Source organism: Melopsittacus undulatus, chromosome 11 (genome assembly GCF_012275295.1).
Source record: "Melopsittacus undulatus isolate bMelUnd1 chromosome 11, bMelUnd1.mat.Z, whole genome shotgun sequence".
NCBI classification, from domain to species: domain Eukaryota; kingdom Metazoa; phylum Chordata; class Aves; order Psittaciformes; family Psittaculidae; genus Melopsittacus; species Melopsittacus undulatus.
In genome coordinates, this window is record NC_047537.1 from 1639139 (window position 1) to 1663756 (window position 24618).

Here is a 24618-nt window from a genome sequence, read left to right on the forward strand (position 1 = left end):
TTTCCAAGTGGATTTCAAATCGCTAAATAAGCCTTTTCGGTGACTATCCCTGAAGGATGTCGGGCCTGTGGTGTGCATCCCACCGCATTGTGCCTGGCATAACGTGTGCCCGCGATCCCATTCAACCAGCTCCGCTCCGCTGTGGTTTGGAAATGCAATGAGAGAAATGGCTCGTGTAAAAGTCCACTGTCTTTTGTTTTGTTTTAGATGGTGGATGTTGATGTTCGTGTGGGTGGAGATAGTACCAGAAGAAAAATGGATGCCCTGGCAGATAGTGCAGTTGAGATTGTCCCTTTGGAGCTCTATGATTCAGCCAGAGCAAAAATAGCTGCTAATCTACAATGGATCTGTGCTAAAGCCTACGGAATAGGTAAGATCACGTCTGTCAGAAAGTCATTCTTGGTTTTGTTCTTGTTTATTCTGTCACCCCTGCCATTCCAGAAGTAATTGAATTGGGCTTAAATCACCTTTGTTTTAAATAACAATAATATGATAGTTCTTTGTAACACTATGTTTCCTGTCATCTTCGACAGCAAAAATGGCACTATATGAGATGCCCTGAATCAGCAAACGTAATGGTGAACGCTCGCAGATTGCCCTTGTGAAGAGTTCAGACCTCAAATTGTTTAAATCCTCATTTTAGCCACGTAGGCTTTCTTCCACAGAGCTGTATGTTGCTGCTTGCAGGCCCCAAGCCCCTCCATGCTGTGAAAGCTTTAGTGTGCTTCCTTGGCTTGTCATCTTGGCCAGTGGATGCTAGGACCTTGACACCCTTGATGTGATCAGTTAAGACTTTTGGGTTTGGTCAGATTGTGGTTTTGGTTTCAAAATGAGCTAAAAATAAATATTTATGATCAGCAATGTTCTTTTATATAAAAGAAGCATTGAATGAGCAGGTACAGTTTATGTTCTGTGACATTAAACAGCAAGGTGTAGGTGATAGAGTTCATCTTTCATCTTTCCCTTCTGTTGTCATAAGCCTTTACAGTCAAACCTGGAAAAATAAGATTCTTGGAGTTCCATTTGTAAAGTATTTTCCTGGCATTTACCGAAATCTGCTTTTTTGTTTTGCACTAGATGTGTCTGCCTATTCTGGATTATTGTCACTAGATGCTTCTTGACTTTAAGTAGCTTCATTATGAAGAAATAAGATGGAATACTGATGAGTTTTGTTTATCCAGCAGAAAATGCATAATAAAAACGTGCAGAATCTTGTTTTGGAAAATGAGGTAGCCCTGATAATCTAAGTCTAATTCGCCAAACACATAATATGCTTAATGGCTTAGCACTAGCTTACTTTGTGACAAGGCTAAAGCAGCCCATTCTTACAGTGAAACATTAAGCCTTGGTGGAATATTTTTCTAAATTCTTCTGTTTCTTAATGTTGCCAGCTCTGTCAGTGTTCTCATCATGTTGGTAGTGGAGAAAGCAGCAAATCGTGGGGTTCTAATGTTTAGTGTTAGCAAAGGTATTTCATTACAAGCAACAAGAGACCAAAAAACCACCACACGTTTATGAGATAGCATTTAAAAATGTGGGAATTTTGTGAGGGTGTTAGTAAAACACTGATAACTTAAAAATCTTAGCAGGCATTTCCTCATATAAATATTTTTCAGTGACTGGAATTGTTTGTAACATTTCCTGAAGACTTTTTTAGTGATCAGAGATAAAATGGATATTCCAGCCATGGAGACACACTGTTTATGTTATGACTTTGTTTCGAAAGAAAGCTAATCCTAAACTAGAACAGACTGGCATGGATCCTGTGCTGCAGAGAAAGCTTCATGGCCTTGTGTTTGTTGGTGCTGTCTTCTGGGGCTTCAGAATGCAAGGTTGTGTCTGTATCTCTTGGACCAGTTAGCAGCAAGTCTGCTTAGGCACTTGAGCATTACTTCTGGAATAGCAGTGCAAAATACTTAGACATTTATAAGCCTCTTTAATTCATAAGGAAATGGGTTTAAAAAGGTTTTGTATGTGGTTATAATTTTGACTAAGATTTGAACTTAATGCTTGTCATCTCTTAGGGTTATGTTTTTGTTTTCACGTACTGGATGTTGCTCTGTGAGTCTTGGGCAGCTACCAAGCAATTCAATTTGATGGAAAAAAATGCTTCTTTGTTTATAATCTTAAAACACTCTTATGTTCTGGAGTAGTTCTTATCTGATAGGGTTTCAATAACTGCTTTCAAATGGCTAAGTAAAGAGTGTTTGTCTGAAATGTTAGATTTGGAAGTTGGGTGTATGAATTGACATAATTTGGTGCCTGAATCTTTCAAATGCTGGTGCATATCCTGGATTTCACTTTCATCTGTGTAAGGCTAAACTCATGGTGAGGTGTGGGAATAGTCAAAAACAGGATCTGGATTCTAGTGTAGACTGTTTCTAGAAGTCATTCATCGCTGCAGGTTTTACCTGAAACTGTTATTTGTATTTACATGAAAGGATATTTGAATTCTCCACATCTAAGCTGGCACTTAACCAGGAAAATTCTTTATCCTTTCTTTGTTTTCTCAAGGACAAATTACTGAGAGCATGCATGACAAGTAATTTGGAGTTGAAGTCCTAGTTTGGGTTGTACTTCATTTGATGATGCATTCCTCCTTTTTTCCCCTTCTGGCCATGAAAAGAGAGAATGTTGGTAGCCAAACAACAGAGCACAGCTACCTTCTCTTTTCAACACAAATCATGCTAGTGAGGCAGTCCCTCTTCTTGCATAGGAATTGGGCTGGATGCTTTTTTTCTGGAAGCCCATAGCTCCTTCTGTATGTGATGCATGCCTGATTGGTACAGGTGGACTCCAGAGGGAGGTCTTATAACTGTTTGTCTGAATTCCAGAGGCCAGCAGGGAAGGATGCTGTGAGGAAGGTGTTTCCCCAGTCAGTGTCATCCATCTCTCCAGATAAATCTGGGAGTACTTGGATCTGGAAACCTTCTATGCTCTTGAAAGATTATAGAGTCCATTTAGCTGAGACAATAGTTTGAGGGAATAGAGTTTAATTAGAACAGAATGATCTTTTTCATCAGCAAACCTTGATCAGAGCCAAACATGCACTTTAAGGAATTCTGCAGCAGTGTGAAAATACAATTCATTATGTTTAAGTGACCGAGGAGCAAGGGTGCTGCTGGGTTTGTGGAACTTCAGTTCACAGGAGGTGAGTGTGGGAGGCTTAGAGAGGCTTGGCAAGCTGTCCGTGGGAGAGAACACTCTTTCACAGTCGGTGGAATGAACCAGATTGCCAAGTGGGATCAGGACTATGTGCTGTGCAGAGCTGAGCTGGGGGGATCAGACCTGGTCCTTTGGTGCCGCTGTTCCCTTTGGGCTCTGAGTAGCAGCAGTCAGGGTGAACAAAATCAGTGTGTTCATTTGGTACAACATGGAAAAATAGTTAATGGCAATGAGAAAATTGATCTCTCAGCAGATTTAGTTAGTACAGCATTAATTTATGCGTGGAAATAATTTCCCATCATCACGGTTATGATATTAAAATTTAGATATGGAAAGAGTATATGGGAGGTTTTCAGTGTTGCAGCTTGCTGGGAGCAAGTGGGCTGTTTCCTACCCTTTCAATAACAAATGTTGTTGCTTGTTTAAATCTGTCTAAAATTTGAATTCTTCAAAATGGGCTTGGTGGGTTTTACTTACTTATTACACCAAGGAGCTTTACATTGTTTCCAGACTTAATGCTAACATGAGCTCAAGACCTTTGGCAAGATGCAGGCAGGAGAGCCAAGGACTAATGTAATACATTATAGGAGAAATGCAAGTTGTGTCTTTTTTTGGTCTTTGAAGTACTTCATACTTACCTGTTCAAGAAGGTTTTACAGTACTGTAATAGCTACCCACATTTACTGGTTGGTAGAGGGTGAGCATGTTTCCTGGGCTAAATTGCCTGAATTCCTGGGATCCCTGCTTCTTCAGGGGGTAAAAATATGGTAAAAATACATTAAGGAAGCTGTTACAATTTGCAGATGTTTGACAGTTAAACATTAGTTTCTTTAATAATGCCATTTCATGAACACTGGATGTTACTTGTGTGAAGTTTACAGCGGTGAAGAATTCCATAATTGTTACTTTGTCTCTCTGCTTCATCCAGGTTTGTGGCTTTATGCTTGATCAAGAGATATGATAATGAGAGTGCAGTCACTCTCACCAGCGGTGTACAAAGTCTTTAGCATGTTTTTCCTGCCTGTTGTATGTAAATGTTCACGTGTAGTGTTACAGCAGTATAGTACAGTTCTGCAATGAGAGCCAGCATAGAATGGTTTTAGTATAATGCAGATGGTCTTAGTTGCTGAGAATATGGAGCTTCTGCACATGATCTGTAGCTAGCAGACATCCATGCAGTACTAAATAATTCTGTGAACAGATACTGATACTAATGAAATCCTGCTCAGAATCTGAATAAGCTCCGTTCTGTTTACCAGGATGTTTTGGCTCCCTTTCCATGTGAAACCAGTTCTTCATGCTTCTGGAGGTAAAATAAGATCTGGGGTGTATCCACTTCTCCAGTTCAAGGGATAAGTCAAATTTGTTCTGATTGCTGTGTTTTCCTTTATCAAATCATAATCAGGTAGTTGTCTTTGAACAGGTTTGGGTCAGTGAGATGATACCCTAAAGTGAGGAGAGGAGGATTTGGCAATAATTGCCTCTGATGGTTACAGGTGAAGTTGTTTTTGTAATCCTCTAAACTCTGTTGTACACAGTGATTTATACTTGAAACTGACATCATTTGGAGAGACTAGAACTCATGGATATGACAGAGCAGACCAAAAGAATGGCTTCATGAGGAATTATGATGGCTTAGGTTTGAGTCACCATCTCATAAAAATAGCTGGTAGAGATGTATCTGCAGTGGGGCAAGAGCACATGAGAGTTTGTGCTGCTAAAATTTGGAAAAACTATGTTATTACTTTGCTTTTGTAAGTGTGGGAAACAGCAAAAATGAGCATTTTGCTCTATAAGAAGCTGATTGGATGCAACTGGGTAATGAAATGTACATAAAGTCCATGTGTGAAAGAGATCCGGTCAGCTCTGATACGGAGCGTAGCATGGTAAATTCTTCAACAGAAACTTAGACAAACTGAATTAACAACCAATGCCTTCACAGATCTGATTATCAGGTATAAACCCACTGGTAGTTCTTAAGCTTTTGTCTTTTGAGCACCTCAGTTTGTCTAAAACTGGCAGCTGTAAAGCTTATGTCGAAGTTGATGCAAATGTTTTTTCCTGGGATAATAACTAGGAAAGCACATAAGGAAAAACAGAAGGTGTTTGCAAGCTTTTTGATAAGATGGAATAGTAACATGAAAGACCTTTTAATATGGTTTAATTGGTTTGGGTTTGCTGTTAAACTGCTTCATCAGAAATGTGTGTAGCTACAGCTTGGAAGTTAATTGCTCAGAAGTTGGGGTTTTTTTGTTGATTTTTTCAAATTCCAAAGCATTAATGTATATTCCATTGATGAATGGAATTTTTCTAACCTGTAAGTTCAGTTATAGGTCATGAAAGTAAGGTGTTGAAAAAGATGCTTACAGAAACTGGGGCTTGGAAAGACAGGGACATTGTCCTCAAGAAAAGCATTGACACATTCTGTAGCGAGGCAAGCAAAAAGCATATGACACTGTTGGAGTTTCTCTGATCCATTAAAATCTGGGGAGAAGAGCTCTCCATGATGCTGGTGACTGCTTGTGTATCCATAGCGGGTTGTTGAAATGAGCCGTGGGTAGTGTGATTATGTCCAGTAGGAAGTAAATTGGAATATTACTTAAATAAAGTTAATATGTGAATGTGTGTTATATACCTTAAATTTTCTGTGGGCCTTTGGTTAGTACATGAGATCAGTTACAAAACTGTTCCTTTCTGTCTCACATAGGCAAATTTAGCAGGCGGAAGTGTTGAATACACTAAGGTAGAATATAAAACTGAGCAAGTGTTCACAGTGAAATAAATTGCTATTATGGGAGGATTAATGTTTATGAAGAACTTCTTATGACAGTATTCAAGGTATCCTGGTACTAGAAGTTATCCTCACCCATCTTTAATCCTGGTCAGTCTAAATCCGTTCAGTCTTTAAGCCATTATGTGGAGGTCAGAAACATGAAGTTAGAGAGTTCTTTAGTTATAGAAGAGAAAGATCTCAAGATCTATTGGCTGGACCCTCAGACTAAAGACCAGCAGCCAAGATATAAGATGTATTATTTATTTTTAAAAAATATATGGGTTTCTGTGACATGGAATCTCATCACTAAGACCTAGATCCATTTATTGCTAGAAAAGGCTTTTAAAATCATTAAAATATTGCTAGTTTAAATGCAAATTCATGTTTGAGGTCTTACTGCCCCTGTCACCCAGGGAGCTGAGCTTCATCTTCCAATAGCCTCTTCTGTTTCAATAGCATGTGTAAAGAACCTGATCCGATTGGTTATATCCTTAGGGGTATGTTAGTGTTGGAGAGAAAGCTTTTTGTAGTTACAGTCTATAAAATCATCAGTCTACCTTGTGGAAGAGGGACCTGAAGAAGATGCAGCGTGAGGTGTCTGCTGGTGCAGTGGGCTGTGTGGAGAGCATCCGCATTGGTGCAGCTTCAGGGTTCTTTGTCCAGTGTTGCAGTGCAGTTTCAGACAGTCACCTCAGTTACCCTGCTCAGCAGGGGTCTGTGGAGCTGATGGAGGGCAGATGTTCCCACTAAACCCTCATCCGAGCACTTCAGATTCCAGACATTTTGAATTTGCATTTTTCTTTTTGTCTTAAAAAAGCCTTTAAAACTCGGAGTGGTGCTGATGCTCTTGCCAGAAGTGTACTACTTCATGGATATTTCATGAGCTACTATCCTATTATTCCCTTTCACAAATCATTTTAGTCAGAAGCAATGTATCCTTGACTCTTAAAGGTTCAGCTGCTTGTAAGGTGGCTGAAATGTTGAATTCTGTGAGCTGCTTTAGGTTTTGATATTTGGATCTTTCCTCAGTCTTTAGAAATGGAAGTTCTAGTTCTCCTGGAAATGACAATGAATTAGCTTTCATCAGCCTTTGATTTTAGGTTAGGTTGCCTAATGTTAAGAAGATTAAAAATATTTGAATTTATTCTCTATTTTCCTAAAAATGGACACCCACATTAACAAACTTCTGTGGTGCCACTGGGGTTTTATTGTGTCTCTTCCAACCATCTTTGGTATATGGTGTGTGTATCACAGCAGTCAATGTCACATAAAGGAAAAATCGTGATCTCAGTTTTAAAGAACTTCAAAGAGCTTACCCTTTTGAAAAGCAGGGGTGGTGGTGCTGTATGTCTGAGTGACAGTCAGAGCTGTTACACCAACACTGGTTTATTGCATGTTTTTATCTGTGATGTGTTCTGGCTATGTAACTGGTAATATTCTGTCTCAGTTTCTCTTCTTCACGAGCATGCTCTGCACTACACAAATCCTGTGTGGCTCGTTTTGCAGTTCAAAGATAGGCTATGGGTGGGAGGGTTCTTTTGAATGGGGAGATTTAATTATTCTGCAAATGAGCTGAATGAAAAGTAAACATGCTGCCAAATTAATAATTCTTTTAACTGGGGATGTACATATTTAAATGAACGGTTGAAGTGACTTCAGGGGAAGATCTTCAGAGTGACTGGATAGCATAAGATAGAATCTGATGTTTGGAAATGAGGAAATGTTGGGCTGCTGTTAAGACAACACACTTGAGGCTAGAAAGTGTTCTTCCTGGAGTTGAAGACACTCATTATTACTGCCAGGCTATTATAAAGATCAATAGCTTCTAGTCTGATTACTGAGGATGAGTAGAAACATTTATTTTGGGCTATATCTATTTTTAACTTGATTTATGTCTTTTCAATAATACCAAGAAACTATTGCTCACAACACCATTTTTTCTACCTTCAGCTGTTGTGATCCATTGACATTTGCCATGTGCTGTAGTGTCATAACCTTTAATGTTGGCAGCACATCAGCTAGCAATGTATGGATTCAGAATGTCTCGGATGTGTTTAGAGCGATCAGAATGTTAGTTGTTGGTGGTGCCTCTTTCCTGCCAGCTGTGAAGCTGTGCTGATGAGCAGCCAAAGTGTAAGCCTTTGTGAGGGTTAGAACCTGGTGGAGAAGTTTAGAACCAAGGAATGGGTGGCTTAATTTTCTTTGCCAGTTTGAGAATTGGTGGCTGAGCCTTGCAGTTGTTTAACTGCTGTGCACAGATGCTTTGGGATATTACTTGAAGTTGCTGTACACTTTGGTGAGATATAAACTTTGCCTCTCTGATACACAGAGCATTTTAGCCTGTGAGTGAAGTAAATGATTTATAATTCCAAATAACAATTAAAATACTCTGCACTCATCAGTAGAAGTGATAGTGTATTATGCTGAGTAAGCTGGGTCTTGTTCTAGGAGACCACTAGAGATGTGTAGAGGAACTTGTGTCCATGTTGAAGTGCTTGCTTGAAAAGGACTCTAGTCTCTTGAGAAAGCAAACGGGTGATTCTATGTGCTTTACTTAACTAAAGTTTAAGCACAAAGACCTGTTGAAAACCATTTGCAATATGAAACTCCAGACTTACCTATGTTTGGGGTTTTTTGTGCTTGTATTTTTTCTGTTCATACGCTGCCTCTGTATTAAACTAAAAACATTCACTGCTGCTTATAGCTGGTGCCACTTGTTGAAACCTCTTTGTTGTTCCAGATAACGTCCCAGAGGAGCTGAAGGACCCGTTTTACATTGATCAGTATGAGCAAGAACACATTAAACCACCCGTCATCAAGCTGCTGCTGTCCAGCGAGCTGTACTGCCGCGTCTGCAGCCTCATCCTGAAGGGCGATCAGGTGGCTGCTCTGCAGGGACACCAGTCAGTGATCCAGGCTCTGTCTCGGAAAGGGATTTACGTCATGGAGAGTGATGATACACCTGTGTCTGAATCTGATCTGGGCTGTGCACCAATCAAAATGGTTAGCTTAATTAAATCCACCTAATCACCTTCTTTTTATTTAACACTGTCTAAAATAGTTAATGGAACAAAGAGCTCTTCATTTCTAGGTCACTAACCTCAGGAATCTTTCATTTTAAATACAGTTAGAATATATAATGTTTTTAAAGATTTTCTTTTTAAATGCTCATTGTTTTCTTCTTTTAGAGTTCTCATATGGCAATGATTGATGCTCTGATGATGGCCTATACTGTGGAAATGATCAGCATTGAAAAGGTGGTCGCTAGTGTCAAGCGTTTCTCTACATTCAGTGCCTCAAAAGAACTGCCCTATGATTTGGAGGATGCAATGGTTTTCTGGATCAACAAGGTAAATTTACTTTGAGAAATGTGTCTGTTTCTTCTTGTTACCTTTAAGATTTCTGGAAAGGTTCTGCTGAGTGTCTTCCTTCCATCTTTACCTGGACAGTTTTATCACCTTTTCCACTTCGGGTGAAGAGAACTGCTTTAATTATTGCATTGTTAGTTGTTACCTCAAGTCCAATGATAGCTGGGTATAATATTCTCCTAATACAAAGTATTATTGATGGTACTTGATTCCCTTAATACTGCAACATTTTCTAATTTCATGTTCAGGCTTGGCTTCCCAAGGTTTCTGTAAGCATTGGGAAAGAGAATCAAACTAGCAGGGAAAGGCAGTTTCTTTTTCTTAGAGATGCTGTATTAAAGCTGGTAAAATTTTCAAGGCAAATTTTGAAACATAGAAGATAATTAAGAACTAAATTAGGAATATGAAGAAATTGGGTTCTTTATTTTTAGACAAGCTGCTGTGAGGTTTGGGATTTTTTTTTAGGTGAAGCATCGTTTCATGTTAAATAACAGAATAGACTTAATTCTGCCTAACTTGAATACATTTAACAGAAATACTGAAACTTTGCAAAGGGTAGAGGTTGTTACTGAAACCCTTGTGAGTGACAACAGATCACATTCCAAAAAGTATGTCTCCTTTGCAAAGCCAGGATTCCCTTGTGATTATAACAACTGCTAATAAGTGTGTTGGTCTTGAAAACTGTTGTAACACATTATTCTATTTATGTTTGTAGAATGGATTGACCATTAAATAAGGGGAAGAAGAAGAAAATTTGACTTGTTGAAATGTGTTCAGGTGTATTTTAATATCTTTACTATTTGCTGCCCTTTTAGGTGAACCTTAAAATGAGAGAGATCACAGAGAAAGAGATTAAATTAAAACAGCAGCTAATAGAAAGTCCAGGACACCAAAAGGTAACCCAAAGTTGTCCTCAGTTGTGACTTTTGTTTTTTGATGGTTAATGGATTTAAATATAAATATCTCAATAGTTTTTTTGTTAGAGAAGCAGCAAGTGTCCAGTCATTGATACTCCTCAGGTTTTGTGCATGCAGTTTGTTCTCTGTCTATCATCAGTGCCCTTCCTTACTTCTCAAGCCCACTGGTATCTTCTGACTTTAAGTTTCAGTTGGACAAAACCAACTTGCTTCAACTTAAAATAACTTGTATCAGCTTTACATGGGTAATAAATATGACTCAGCTTTCACAGCACAAAATATATATTATATATTTTGAAAGCTCTTGGGACATATTCATTTTGCATGGGTTAAATGTCTAATGTGTATTCAGAGGCTTATTCAAGTTCTATCCATACTCTTGGCATTCAAATGTTATATGTGTTTGTAGTTTTTTCCACCCTTTTCCCTAGAAATTATATCACAATGCACTAACATTGCAAAGTAAGAACACTTTCATTTCTGGAGAATGTAAACCAGATCTTTCTTAAATATACTGTGCAGTAACTGAGCTCCTAATTTATGATTTAATGAAGCCTCAAAGAAGGCTGCTGTGTTCTTTCCTCGAATTGGCATTGCTGTGTAGAGGGGATAAAAGTGTGACACGTGAACAAGGCACAAGTGATTTAACTTTTGTGTCAGTGGCAAAGGTTTTTCATGTGCTTTTTAATGTAAAATATTCTTCAACAATAAGGGACTAAAGAGCTGTTTCATTTACAAGTTGATGCACAGTCTGAGGATCCCTTTAACTATTTGATTCTATTGACTTTTGGGTCTCATTTTAATATTTTTAAATCTAGATTTCTAGGCTATAACCCCTCTACAATATGAAAGTGTTTATTGCTGAAGTGCATTTAAGTATTACTGCTTTTAACTTGCATTGCTGATGTTCCTTTCCTATTCCTACATTCCTTTCCTTGCTTCCTGAGCAGTCTCCTTCCAAATGGTATTGGAAATTAGTACCTGTAAGTGAACTACTTTTACACCAGTTGTCATCCACAAAATCATGGCTTTTTAGCTTTCTTCAGAGTGTTTGCTTCCATTACAATGCTTCTTAGATGGTCTTTGAAAAAAAACCTGTGAGCTTTTGGATCATCAGGCTTAGTTTCCATAACATGATTGTTGCATACTGTACAGCATACAGCATAATCACTTCAAAATCGTTTGCACAGTGCAGGAGTGAGGGATATGGAGTAGCAGCAAAAAAGCTAGCAAATTAACAACAGTTGAAATGGTTGCATTTACTATTGTTGTAAGTAAGCAGTTGATCATAGCACCAAGGTGATATAAAAGCTGGTCGGTTTAAATGGTTGTTTAGTCTTTGAATCCATAGCTCAGATACTCAGATCTTTGCAGGAGCTCATTAAATAAGGCTCTTGCACAGGTTTGTAAATCTGTCAAAGTGAGAATACTTGAGGTGGGGGTAGAAAATTTGACAAACCAGTTTGGATCCATTACAGTAATTGCTGGAGTTGTTTGCTAAATAAATGCTGCCATAATGGGAGGAGGAAAGGCTGTCTATGTATCAGAAGAAAATACTTATTTTCTGTATGGTGACAAGTGAATATCAGTTCCACTAGATATACAGAAAAACAATCAAATTATACTTCTGGTACCCAAACCTCCTTCCTTCTGACGGAGTTTCTTGGTTTTATACCTACTTGCAGAGATTTTTCTGTGTTCCTTTGCTTTCCTTAGCCTCATACCCTTTCCCTGCACTTGGAGTTGATGTTTTCATTTTCCCCCTGGGAAGATGAGAGCTGTTGTCTCTTTGCAGATTCTGAAGAGCACTGTGCTTGGAAAAGGCAGGTGTGATCAGGCACAGTTTCTGCTCAGTCCCACTCCTCTGCCTTTTACTCCTTTATTTGCTTGAGCCAAATGTATGGACCATAGTAAAAACTTGAAATATCTGAAATAAAGGAATTGCAAGTGGAGATCTGCTGTTTAATAAAACCTGGCTTCCAGCCTTCTTTAATGACCTGTGTGTAATGAAGTGTTGACCTAGTGCTTATCACTTACATTCTAGTGTGCTTAAAGGCCACATCTGTTTTTGAGACATACTTGATAGCCTTTCGAGGAAGCCTAGCAGGTTTATGTTTTGTTCAGAGACAACTGGGTGAGAGTAGAAGAAGCTACAGGAATGGAAATGACTTGCAAGGGTGTCATTGACCAAGTTGGTGGTAAAGGAAGGAATAAATAGAGGTTATCTCACTGCTAGTCCACTACCAGTGAGGTTATACTGGTTTATTGACAGATTTAGCAGTCTCCATAGTAGCTGTCAGACTGTGTCACTTCCATAGTTTTTCTTTTGTGATCTATTTAGTTTTTAAATATAAAGTTGTCTGTATTTCAGTAGCCCCCACTTTCGTGCATACAGATGGCATACATTGTATGTGTGGGTGGAGGAGAAGGAAGAAACCACAAAACTCAGAATACAAGAAAGAATTCAGAGTTTTCAGTGTGAAAGACTTAAGATGATTAAGAAAAGAATAATTGAGAGAAAAATAAGGAATTAATTTAAGTTCATACAAAAACTCTGATGATAAATTTATGCTTTTTTCACCAAAGCTAAAATAAACAAGGGATTCTAGTTCTCAGTATTGACTGTAGTTAGTTTAAATTCCATTTAAGCCTATTGGGAAGGAAATATTTGTATCTACTTTAAACACAAGAGGAATTAAAGTTCTGAAGTTTGTCTTTAATGTGCTTCCTTCATCTAAGTGCTGAACCTTTTAAGCTAACCAGTTCACCTTAGTGTCCATACTTATTTTATCAGCCTTAATGACCACATTTCCAGTGCATAATGGATGTTGCTAATGCAGTTGATTTGTTTCTTGTTTGAATAACCACCGTCGTGTGTCTCACCATTTCTTTTTGTGTAAGCCCGATCTGATGCATGCCCTATCGCACTGCATGCTGGAACCAGTGGAATATGCTCGTGTGGTACAGTATGATTCACATTCCATTACATATTTGTGGAGTGCTTCAGGCTGGGGAAAAAAAAGTAGCTTGCACCTGGTGAAAGGACAGGAAAATAGCATTAACATATAGAGGTAGCTTTTAGAGATGCCTTTGCCAGGGAAGCTTCACATAACATCTCTGCAAAATGAATTGACTGCTGCTTAGTGCTCTGAGTGTGACTTTTCCTTTGAGCAGATTTTTCTTCTCAGCCTGTGTTATCCTACATGGACACATATGAGTATGTGTGTGTTTGTGTAGAGCTTTCCCAGGTTGTCCTGGGAAGTCTATGATCCCATTGATAAAATCCAGCTTGCCTCTGACAACTAAATACATTCTCTGTATATCAGCACATCAGTCAAGATAGTTTGTTAAATGCTAAGTGATATTAATGCACTAACGTGTAAAAGGAGTCTTTTCCCAACTCTGTAAGGTATTTCTGCTAGCCTCTGTAGTCTGTAGTTCTTTTGCTTGCCCAACTGCTTTGCTGCTTGAGCTTAGACACAACCTTCCAGCCTAGCCGGCATGTGGGTGCTTAGTGAACATCAACACTAAAACTTCTCTTGCACAAATTGCAAGAAGCAATGCCAAGATTTGTTCTCCAGTTGACTGGCATTAGCTGTTGTTCAGCTATGCTCCAAATTCTGTGAGGGTTTGGGGATGGTTTGCACAAGAGTTTGATCTATAGTGAAATCAAGGGGAGTTTTGCCATTGATTTAAAGGCTCTACTTACTCCCCTTGCTTTTTGGAAAAGGCCATGTTCTTTTCTTTTGCACGATATCCATATTGTGGGCTGGCTTGCCAGACATATCATGTTCTGAATATCTCTGAGAGAGCTTTGCTGTCTGTGGACTGACAAGTCTGTGGATGTAGGTAATGTATGAGAAATCACTAGCCTGCCTGAATTATCTTTTGCTGTGTTGTTTTGTTTTTCCCAAGCTTTAAGTGTTTTCATGTAGTTATTGTGTCTCTTTCTTTGGATCTGCTGCATTCATGCATCTCTGTGGAAGGATTTTTGACTTAAATTGCTTGCAATAAGTTACAATGTGGGAATGAAGCTAGGAATCCAGCAGCATGGATTGCTGCCAGATGCAAGAGAGTGATGAAAAGGGAAGCATCGTATTCTGCAGAATTGGCTTCCATTGAGGGAAAAGTAAGCTTGTAAATTGCTTTTGACTTAAAGCAGAATGCTATAAAGGATCCACTGTAAAGAGGTTTCAATGCTTAATTCCTTTTCTTTTTCATTCTTCCTTCCTGTTTGTTAGCATTGCATGATCACTTGTTTTCTTTTGGTAGGTGCGTTACCGGAGAGACCATCTTTCAAGCAGGCAACTCCCTTACTTCCCTCTGCTTGAAGATTTGATGAAGGATGGTAGTGATGGTGCTGCTCTTCTGGCTGTCATACACTATTATTGTCCAGAGCAAATGAAACTGGATGGTATGTAATAAAGGCTTAAATATATCAATAAATATTCTTTAATCTTTGAAAGTTGAACTAGAAAGTTGAAGTGAAAATGCAACTCATCTAATAAGTAGTGGAATACAGCAAGTTAGAGTTGAGTCACATGGAATACAGCGAGTGAAGAGTTGGGTCACATGGAATCTGCCTCAGTGTATTTTAAGATGTAACCTCTGATTTTGTTTTTTTACTGACTGCATTTAGAAGGCTCTGCTCTGTATATTACAAGCTACAAAATAATCCTTTAACATACCTAGGTGATATGCCTTTCTTTGTTCAACTAAGCTTGGTTTCAGTGGACCATAAAAAAGGAGTACCTATCCACTACTGTATTAGCTGATCATCCTCATGTTCTTCTGTAGGAATACATAATTTGACATGATAGAATCTAGATTGTAAAATACTTTCTCCATTCTTCAGCAATTGTCACTCTTCAGCATTGCAAACATGAGTTTCTTTGCTAAAAAACCATTGTAGTGTTGTAACTTACCTTTTTCACCTTTCTAGATATTTGTTTGAAGGAGGTAACATCAATTGCAGACAGCCTCTATAATATTCAACTTTTGAGAGAATTCTCAAATGAGTATCTTAACAAATGCTTTTACCTCACATTGGAGGACATGTTATATGCCCCTTTGGTTTTAAAGGTAAGAAACATAATGAAGGATACGTTTTAAACTAAAATGTAGGTAAATCACAAGGGTTTTGTTACTGAGGTGTGTTTTTCCTGTTTCGTTTTTAGCCTAATGTCATGGTGTTCATTGCGGAACTCTTCTGGTGGTTTGAGAATGTCAAACCAGACTTCGTACAACCAAGAGATATTCAGGAAATAAAAGATGGTAAGTTTTTAACTCCTTGTGGATGTTAGCATGTTATTTAAAAGATCCTTGCATTACAATGGAACTGTTGCACAGCGGTGTTTCCTTTGGAGTTTTGTTTCTGCTTGCTGGAGATCTTCAAAAGCAGTAAAAACAGAAGGAAAGTTAGTTCTAAATCCGCTTGAGTTCTAATTCTTTGAATGAGATAGATAAGTTTTTCCCTAAGCCCACTATTACTTACTAGTAACTTCTTTCCGTTATCTTCACCATAAGATACATTAGATAAAGAGTAGTGCCTAAAGTTTCATTTTAGAATTGTCATAAAATTTTCATTCTCATGTGTAAAGGTTCTGTTCTGTTTTGTTGTTTTGATGACCAGTATAAGTTGTGTTAATGTTATAAATCTATGCACAGTTAAAGCAGTGTTGCAGCAGAAGAGCAGTCGTCCGCCTGTTCCCATTTCCAATGCGACCAAGCGCAGTTTCATGGCCAGCCCTGCTAGTACAAGTCCAGCAGAGTTGCAGCCTGCAGCTCAGGCAGGCTCTGAAGCTTGCAGCAGATACTACCTGCACCCTGAGGAGCCTGACTATCTGTAAGTCTGGTTTCATGTTCTTTAGTAATCTTCAACTTACGCTTCCATTTGGATAACCTGTAATTTCTGCTGCTAAATGTTCACTACAAACTGAGTGAATTTGAGTTCTGTGCAGTGAGTCTCTAAAATATTCTCAATTCTCAAGTTCAGAGCAGCATTTTGTGCTGTTTTGATCTTGGTTTGGCAAATACCAATAAACCCCATCAGTTAATGTCACCATTACATGACAGAGAAGTTAGTCTAACTTCTGCTTTGAAAAAGGCTGTTAAAACATGAAAACTGTTCAAGCAGCTCATCTTTACTAGCCATATATATAGTAATGACAATTTCCTTTTCTGACTTAGTGGCAAAGGAGGAAGCCCTGCTTTTAGCCCTTCCCATCCACTGCTTCCTCTGAGACAAAAGCAACAAAAATCTTTACAAGAAGACAGCCCTGGTAAGTCTACCTTAAGTTTGCATTTCAACCAGCAATGATCATCAGTGTCAACAGAGTAATGAATAAAAATGTAAGTTAATATATTTGAATGAGCTAAAGTGGAAGTAAACTGCAGTCAGCCAGGTGGTAAGCATGCTGAGTTTGAGTAAATCGTCTTTGTTTGCATTAAAAGGTATTCTCAAACAAGTGAGCTTCTTTCTCAGAATCCCAAGTGCAAGAAATTAACACTAATAATGTAAATTCTGTGAAAAGAAAGGAGAAATCCCCTTGCCAAGTCTTAGGAAGAACAGTTGTCATCCAGAACGATAGTTCACTCTAGGAATTGCTATGTTTTCACTAAACATTTTGTATTACCAAAAACCTAGGGCCTATACTTATCCAGGGATGCTCAGCTAAGGTACCAACCAAACATTCCAACTTCTTAAGTTCTAACAACAGGCAGTGAGGACGTTTTAAATGTCAGGGGCATGACAGAGAAGGCAAATTGAACAGTTTGATCTTTGAAAAGCCAACAGTCAGATGTGTGGATGTCGTTACTTTCCCCTGCTTTTTCTCAGGCTTTGTTTGTCTTTGGTTATTATTTCAGCAGATCTGTTTGCTGCTGCCATCTCTTGGTGAAAGGGTTTATTATGTTTGCTCTTAAATAAAGTCAAAGTGCTCTCTTAAAGACCATTTCTAAACTGTTAACAATTTAAAATATGTATTTCAGGTCATCGACATCGTTCTAATTCTTTGACCCGTGTTGATGGGCAGCCACGAGGTTCAATTCTTGCATGGCCAGATAAGAAACCCAGGTAACAGATGTATTTAAGTGTTCCAGTACTGCCTAATGAAAGGATACTGTGACAGGCACTGTAGCGATGTGGTATCACTTCCTTAGAACTGCACTGAGAGTCACTTTAGTTTTCACTACATTTTCAGAGATGAGTGGTTTTAAGCTTGCAATTGAAAAGACTTTAAACACAAATCTTAAGTTGCTATTTAGTATTGCTGGTCACTTTTGATAAAGGATGCAAAGAAGCAGAAATTGTTACTGTTTTTGTCAAAGTCCTTAATTTGAACAAGTTATAACTTTTTGTGCCTAAGCATGACTAGAATGTTCTTATCTTTTCTAGGCCTCTGTCTCAGCCAACACCATTTGCTCTTCATCATTCTGCCAGTACTGATGTGGATCCTGGGTCTGGTGATAGCATTAGTCTGGCTAGATCAATCAGCAAAGACAGCCTTGCTTCAAACATCGTTAATGTAACTCCAAAAAACCAGCCCCATCCTCCATCCATGAAGACTAATGGGAAGAGCTTGCTGAACAATGTTGAAATCGAGGATGAGGATGAAGAGCTTATTGCAATAATCAGGTCTGAAGAAAGGCCAAACCGTGCTGATGTGGAATTGCAGAATGCATCAGCCAGGGTGCCCAGCATAGTTACATCTGCATGGTCTCCAAAAACAAATAGTGAGACTTCAGAAAGCAAACCAGACAGTTTTTATTTGGAGCCTCTAATGCCTGCTGTTCTAAAACCAGCAAAGGAAAAACAGATCATCAACAAAGAGGATGAATGTGGGGAAGGGAAACAAAGGAGTTTTACAACAAAAAGATTAAATGAAGGACACTTGTCTTTGATCCGCAAGAAAGCAAATAGCAGTCATGGTGAGCATGACCTCAACAGGACTTTTACTCCAATTTCTAGTTCTGATTTCGCTCCAGTTGCAGACCCTGCAACTGCAGATTCAGTGGCCATGGTGGAAGGAGGTTTAGAAGCTTCCAGACCATTGGCTAGTAGCAGTCTAGATCCTTCTCCTCAGGAACTATCCACTGGAGGATTTTTTCTTCATGCTGCTAAATCTGATGATGACATAGCAAGTAAAGTCAATGCCAGCTATGTGAAAAGTCTCAATTCACATGTTGCGGATACTACATGGACTATGGTGAGACAGGATTCGGATTCAGATCTCTTAGACATAGAAGATGCTGAACAGGATTTGGTAGTCATAGATGACCATCCTATAGTTGCTAAATACATTGGTGAGGAAGAATCTGCAAAACTGCAAGAAGATATGAAGGTAAAAGAACATGAAGACAAGGATGATGCCAGTGGACGTTCCAGCCCATGCTTAAGTACAATATCTCAAGTTAGCAGCGTGTCCATGACTAGTGGGAGTGTCCGAATGACCAACTTTGCTGAACGAAAGCTTCAGAGACTTAACAGCTATGAAACAAAGTCCAGCACAAGTAGTTCACAGAAGACCACACCAGATGGATCAGAAAGCTGCCCAGCACCACTGACCACATGGAAACAAAAGCGAGAACAAAGCCCCAACAGGCAGAATAAAGATAACGTTAATCTTTTAGCTTCTGAACTGGTGCAGCTTCATATGCAGTTGGAAGAGAAAAGAAGGGCAATAGAAGCTCAGAAGAAGAAGATGGAAGCCTTGTCAGCAAGGCAGCGACTAAAATTAGGCAAGGCAGCTTTCCTGCATGTTGTTAAAAAAGGGAAATCTCCCGATGGTCCCCAGCCTCTTAAACCAGAACATTTTGCAAAGGAATATTCTCGGCACAATGGTGAAGACTTAGATGAAGTTTCTTTGGGTTCCAAATCTGAGGAGTTTCTTGTGAAAGAGGACGAAAGAGAAGAAATGCTCAACGATTCTCCTGAAGTAACAAAAGTAAAAATGCAAGAAAGCCTCGCTTTTGCTGAGCAACATAAAGCAAAAGACTCTGCTGCTATACATGACTTGGAGAAAAGCAAAATGATTTCTGTTGCCCTCCTAGAAGACAATGTTACTGAAGTGGATATAAATGAATGTGATCTTTCTATCGAGAAGCTAAATGAAACAATCAGTACACTTCAGCAGGCTATATTGAAGATTTCTCAGCAACAGGAACTACTTATGAAATCTCCAACAGTGCCAACACCAGGAACCAGAAGTAACTCTCAGGACCAAAAAGTAAAACCATCAATTCACTTTGTTGAGCCCCTCTCTCCAACTGGAATGAACAGTCTTCGTAAACCCCCTCGGTTTGGTCAAGGAAGGAGCCCTCGGTCAGGGAGACCATCTGATTTGAAAGTCAGTAAAGACAGACAGCAAAATTCAACACGTGTTAAAACCCCAACACAAAGCCTAGACACCCTACCGCATTTAAGACCGTTTCCATCCAATAGCTTGTTAAAGACACCAACAGAAATTGGCTTGGAAAGTAGCCCTGATCTTGGGAGTGCTTCTCAAGAGAAGTGTTTCTTTGATACCTATAGACTTCATGATGAGAGCAATCAAAGGGCACTTGTTCTCTCCACCTCCAAAGATGCAAATATTATATCTGAAATGAGCAAGGAGGTGAATAACAGCTTCAAGGAAGCAGGGTTGAATTCTTCTGATGGCTCAGGAAAAGAAAATGTCCCAGTGGACGAGCCACTGAGGAGCAAGGCTAATCTCATTGAAGTAGACTTGTCTGACTTAAAAGCTCCAGATGAAGGAGAACTTGAAAACCCGGATAGCTCTACAGATATGATTAGTGAAGGTGACCAGAAGTCTGGTGTGGGTTTTTTCTTCAAGGTAAATATATTACCTTTCTATGTTTGGTTATTGTTACACATTTGCCCAGCATTAGAAGTGTTTTAGTCCACTTCAATCTTCAGTCTTCTGATGGAACACAGTACATTTTGGTTGCAATATTAGGATTTAAAGAACTGCATTGGGAAAGAACTGCTTGTGGAGAAGAAAAGGGTTTGACTTAATGTATGTAATCCGTGTTAACTTTACTAGGAACAAGGATTAACCTTGCTTATCTCCCTTCCCATAGATTTTTCTAAGATATAGTACAAAGGGATCGCAGAATGCAAGGGCAGGATTTGCTCCTGTGAACCAGTGTCAGCTGAAAGAAAGAGTTCTGACAGAATCCAGAGATCTAGGAAAACCTACTGGAGTCTGAACTGGGAGGGAGGTTGGCATTTGCACCCAGATTTTAAGCAGCCTAATATTGAAGGGCTCCAACAGAGAATTTGGTTGTATGGCTGTAGATGCAAGTGAAAAATTAGATGCTTCAGTGCACTGTTGGAAGACATGACTGTTTTCCATGCAGCTTTTGGTTTTGTCTTACAATAGTAGTGTACAGGGCTCACAATGAAAGTATATTGAAGTAATTTTTCTCATTTCACACTTGGAGAAAGGCTTGTTGTTAAGCTGATGGGCTTTTGGGACAGTGCTATTTCTTCTTGTTGGGTTGGATATATTTTAGGTAGCATGCATTCTCCTATTGAAGTTCAGAACTGCTGACAGAACATTTGGTATCTTAATTTATGCTTAGCAATGATTATTGTAAATACCTTAAATATGCTGACATGGGGATACTTTTTTAACTTCTCCTTCAGGAAAGTCAAGCTGGGATGTCTCAGTTGTCTTGAATTTAACTTCTTGTTTTATACACTGTGATTATATACTGACTGACTCCGAGGTTATCATTATGCTGGGATGGTTTGTGCCATCCGTCCTAGCCCACATGGTAGTTGCATTGTCATTTGCAGTTCTTGAAGTTTTTGTGGTGATGAAGCATCCTTCAAAACAAGTCAGAGGAAGGTGACACTCTTCTCACTGTCTTAAGGGAACAGTGAAATTGTCTCTTCAGTTATTCTTGAGCCACAAACAGTTCAATACAGTTCTGATTTACAGTCGGCAATTATCAGAATGTAAAGATTTCCCAAAGTAACAACTTATATTTCCCTAAAATCTTCCTGATACCATCAGCAATAGTGTGATGTCCAGCTTAGGATATTCTCTTCTATTCTTTAAAATACTCTATTTTACAGGATGAACAGAAAGCAGAAGATGAGCTCGCAAAGAAACGTGCAGCGTTCCTCTTGAAGCAGCAGCGCAAGGCTGAGGAGGCTCGGATTCGGAAACAGCAGCTGGAGGCTGAAGTTGAACAGAAAAGAGATGAAGCTCGGTAATGACATCCAGAAAGGAATACTTCTTTTTATCTTTAAGAGGAGGAGAGGTGTTATATGTTGAATGTAACATGTTTGCTTTTTAGTCGCAAAGCTGAGGAGGACCGAATACGGAAAGAAGAAGAGAAAGCCCGAAGAGAACTTATCAAGCAAGAATATCTAAGGAAAAAACAGCAGCAGATTCTGGAGGAGCAAGGGCTTGGCAAGCCCAAATCCAAGCCCAAAAAACCCAGGCCTAAGTCAGTCCATCGTGAAGAATCTTACAGTGATTCAGGGACAAAGTGTTCTTCCACACGTAAGAGCTGTGATTTGTTTGCTCTCACTGAGTCCGCAAACCCACGTTAACAAAATGTATTTCACGTATTCTCTTTCATTTTGTAGCTGACAATCTGAGCAGTGCTCAGTCTGGTTCCAGCCTGTCATTGGCCTCAGCAGCCACAACTGAACCTGAAAGTGTGCACTCCGGTGGGACGCCGTCTCAGAGGTAGAAAACTAAGCTTAACTTGAGTATTTTTTCAGTAGTGTTGGGATTCAGTGTTGTTGGCTCCAGTTTGCTGGCATGGAGGCCCAGCAGTAAGTAGCGAATTCATCTCCTGTTTTATGTGGCTGCCAACTCCCATGTTCTGTACAAACTTGCAGTTTTGTTTTGTTTTCTCCCAGTGGAAGAATAGAATTTCACTTTGATGGTTGAGCAGGGATAATCCGGCTGCTTGGGGGAGGAGAAGGGACTATGGGCTCTTCCATTCGGAGCCAGCAACTGGTGAATTCATTTAAGAGGGTTCATTTTTCAAACCAAAATCACATCATACAACTTTTTATATTCCATCCCCCCCAGAGTTGAATCAATGGAGTCCTTACCAATACTGAGCAGAAACCCCAGCAGGAACACAGAAAGAGATTGGGAGAATGCTTCAACTGCATCTTCTATTGCTTCAGTGGCAGAATACACAGGTGACTGCTTCAGTTTGAGCATTTGTGATGAATAGCAGGCCTTAAAAAGCTGTGATGTATTTGATGTGACACATTTATTTTTGAGAAGTTGAAGTGTATTTTGTTCTGTTTAATATCTAAGATATTGTGAAGGATTTTCTGGTTTTCACTTTGAATGAATATCTTAATGCTCATAAATGTAAGGCAAATAATTTTTACTTCTTTATCTTCCTTAGGTCCAAAATTATTTAAGGAACCCAGCAGCAAATCAAACAAACATATTATTCACAATGCAATCTCTCATTGCTGTCTTGCTGGAAAAGTGAATGAACCACATAAGAATTCAATATTAGAGGTACAATACAATATTATTAATGCACTCAATAAGATGTATCTGTAATGCTCATTTCATAACCCTGCTGATATGCTGTAGCAAATGCCATTTCCTAGTACCTCCATTGGGGGTCCCTCATTTCTCTTGACTGTATGGACTTGTGGGAAGCATGATTAAGAGCTGAACTCATAAGCTTATAAAAGGACTGAAAATCATAGTTATAACACTTATTCAGCTATTTGTGAAAACTTAAAGCTTGACGTGTTTATGGTGAAAGCTTCTGTATTAATCTATGTGTATGTTTGGGTTTTAATGCAGGAACTAGAAAAATGTGATGCCAACCACTACATCATTTTGTTCCGTGATGCTGGCTGCCAGTTCAGAGCACTTTATTGCTACTATCCTGACACTGAAGAAATCTACAAGCTGACTGGAACAGGGCCAAAGAGCATCACCAAGAAAATGATTGACAAACTTTATAAGTACAGTTCGGACAGAAAACAGTTTAACGTGATTCCAGCCAAAACCATGTCTGTCAGTGTGGATGCTCTTACTATTCATAACCACTTGTGGCAAGCCAAGCGACCTGCAGTGCCAAAGAAGACTCAGTCTCGTAAATGACACTGAGTTTTGGGGAGAGGATTGCTGAATGGGATGGCATCGAAAGAAGACATGTTTACCATTTTCCTCCAGTTTGGTATGAAATGTGCAGAACCATAGACATTTTTTAAGAAGCTTCTAAACAGAAACCGTGGATGCAAGTTACAAAGAATGAAGGAACATTGCCAGTGTTTTTTATGAATAATAAATAAATCTGCTGTTACACCCAATGCTAACTACTGTGGCTTTCAACTGATGAGGGACTGTGCATGTAGCAAGATCTTTAACAAGTGGATTTCCTTTTACTTGAAGCTTTTCATCGGTACAAATTGGGAATAACTTAGTTCCGTTTCCTCTCCACCTCATTCCCTCCTTTCTCCTGTCACTCTTAAAGTTGGCGAGTGCTGAACTTCAGTAGAAGAATTGAACAGATCTTGGGTGAAGTGCTTTGGGTTTGGTTTGGTTTTTTAAACAGTCTTTAGGGAAACCTTCCTTTGGGACTTTTTTGAGGAACTGTTTAATACATCAACTTGTTGTACTGTATCTACTGCCAACGTTAAGTCCAGCTCAGATTTCTGAACAAAGCCCCCAACTTGTGCTGCTCAGAACAGAGTTTACTCGCAGTATCTCTTTAGGATAAGCATTGCAAGGATTGCAAAAGCCAGTCTTTTATAAACCAAGTTGTTCACAAATGTAAAGATCTCTGGAATACAATCGTGAAGAGGCGTACTACAGGTGCTACCAGCTGCAACATGCCTGACTGAAACTTAAGGCGAGCTGAACAGAGCACAGTCATTACTGATTTCAGTTTCAGGTAGTGTCCTAAAGATTTGTTTGCTTTAATAAAGATGGAATCTGGTAGGTATAGAACATTTCCACTCTGAGCACGCTACTCCTGTACGATGGTGCACTTAATGATCACAGATTTTAATGTTTTTATTACATCATGAAATGTAATTCTACCTTCTTTGTCCTGTCCTTATTCTGAATGAGCAGCATGCTCGAAGATGAAGGGTGTGTTATGTTTTTTATTTTGGGTGAGATATTAATATATATTGATTTGTTTTTCTCATTTAAAAGCAGTTTTTAAACAGAGACATTTGCATTTGTTTCGGAACCCCAAATAAGTCGAATGGCTTTGGATTTCTTTTCATGTTGAAATATTAAACCTTGAGTTATAACCTTAAAAGTCTTTGTGTTTCAGCAGATTAAATGTTTGTCTGTGGTACCAGGGTATACTTACAGTTCAGTTCCATTCTTTTCATACTCCCATTTCTCATTCGTGGCCCCAGCCACACTTCAGAGTAGGT

General features: G+C 39.0%; 1 protein-coding gene across 1 annotated transcript; it reads left to right on the forward strand.

Annotated features, from left to right (window-relative positions):
* The first annotated feature begins 207 nt into the window (after nt 1–207).
* CAMSAP1 (calmodulin regulated spectrin associated protein 1) lies at nt 208–24497 on the forward strand. The gene is made up of 17 exons (XM_005146300.3): nt 208–370; nt 8679–8941; nt 9127–9288; nt 10122–10202; nt 14496–14637; nt 15166–15305; nt 15401–15497; nt 15891–16068; nt 16413–16504; nt 17214–17298; nt 17620–20056; nt 21307–21443; nt 21531–21739; nt 21826–21928; nt 22280–22395; nt 22611–22729; nt 23027–24497. Exons 1-17 carry the CDS (start codon nt 208–210, stop codon nt 23327–23329), a joined length of 4827 nt encoding a protein of 1608 aa, XP_005146357.2. The 3' UTR covers nt 23330–24497.
* Nucleotides 24498–24618: the final 121 nt, after the last annotated feature.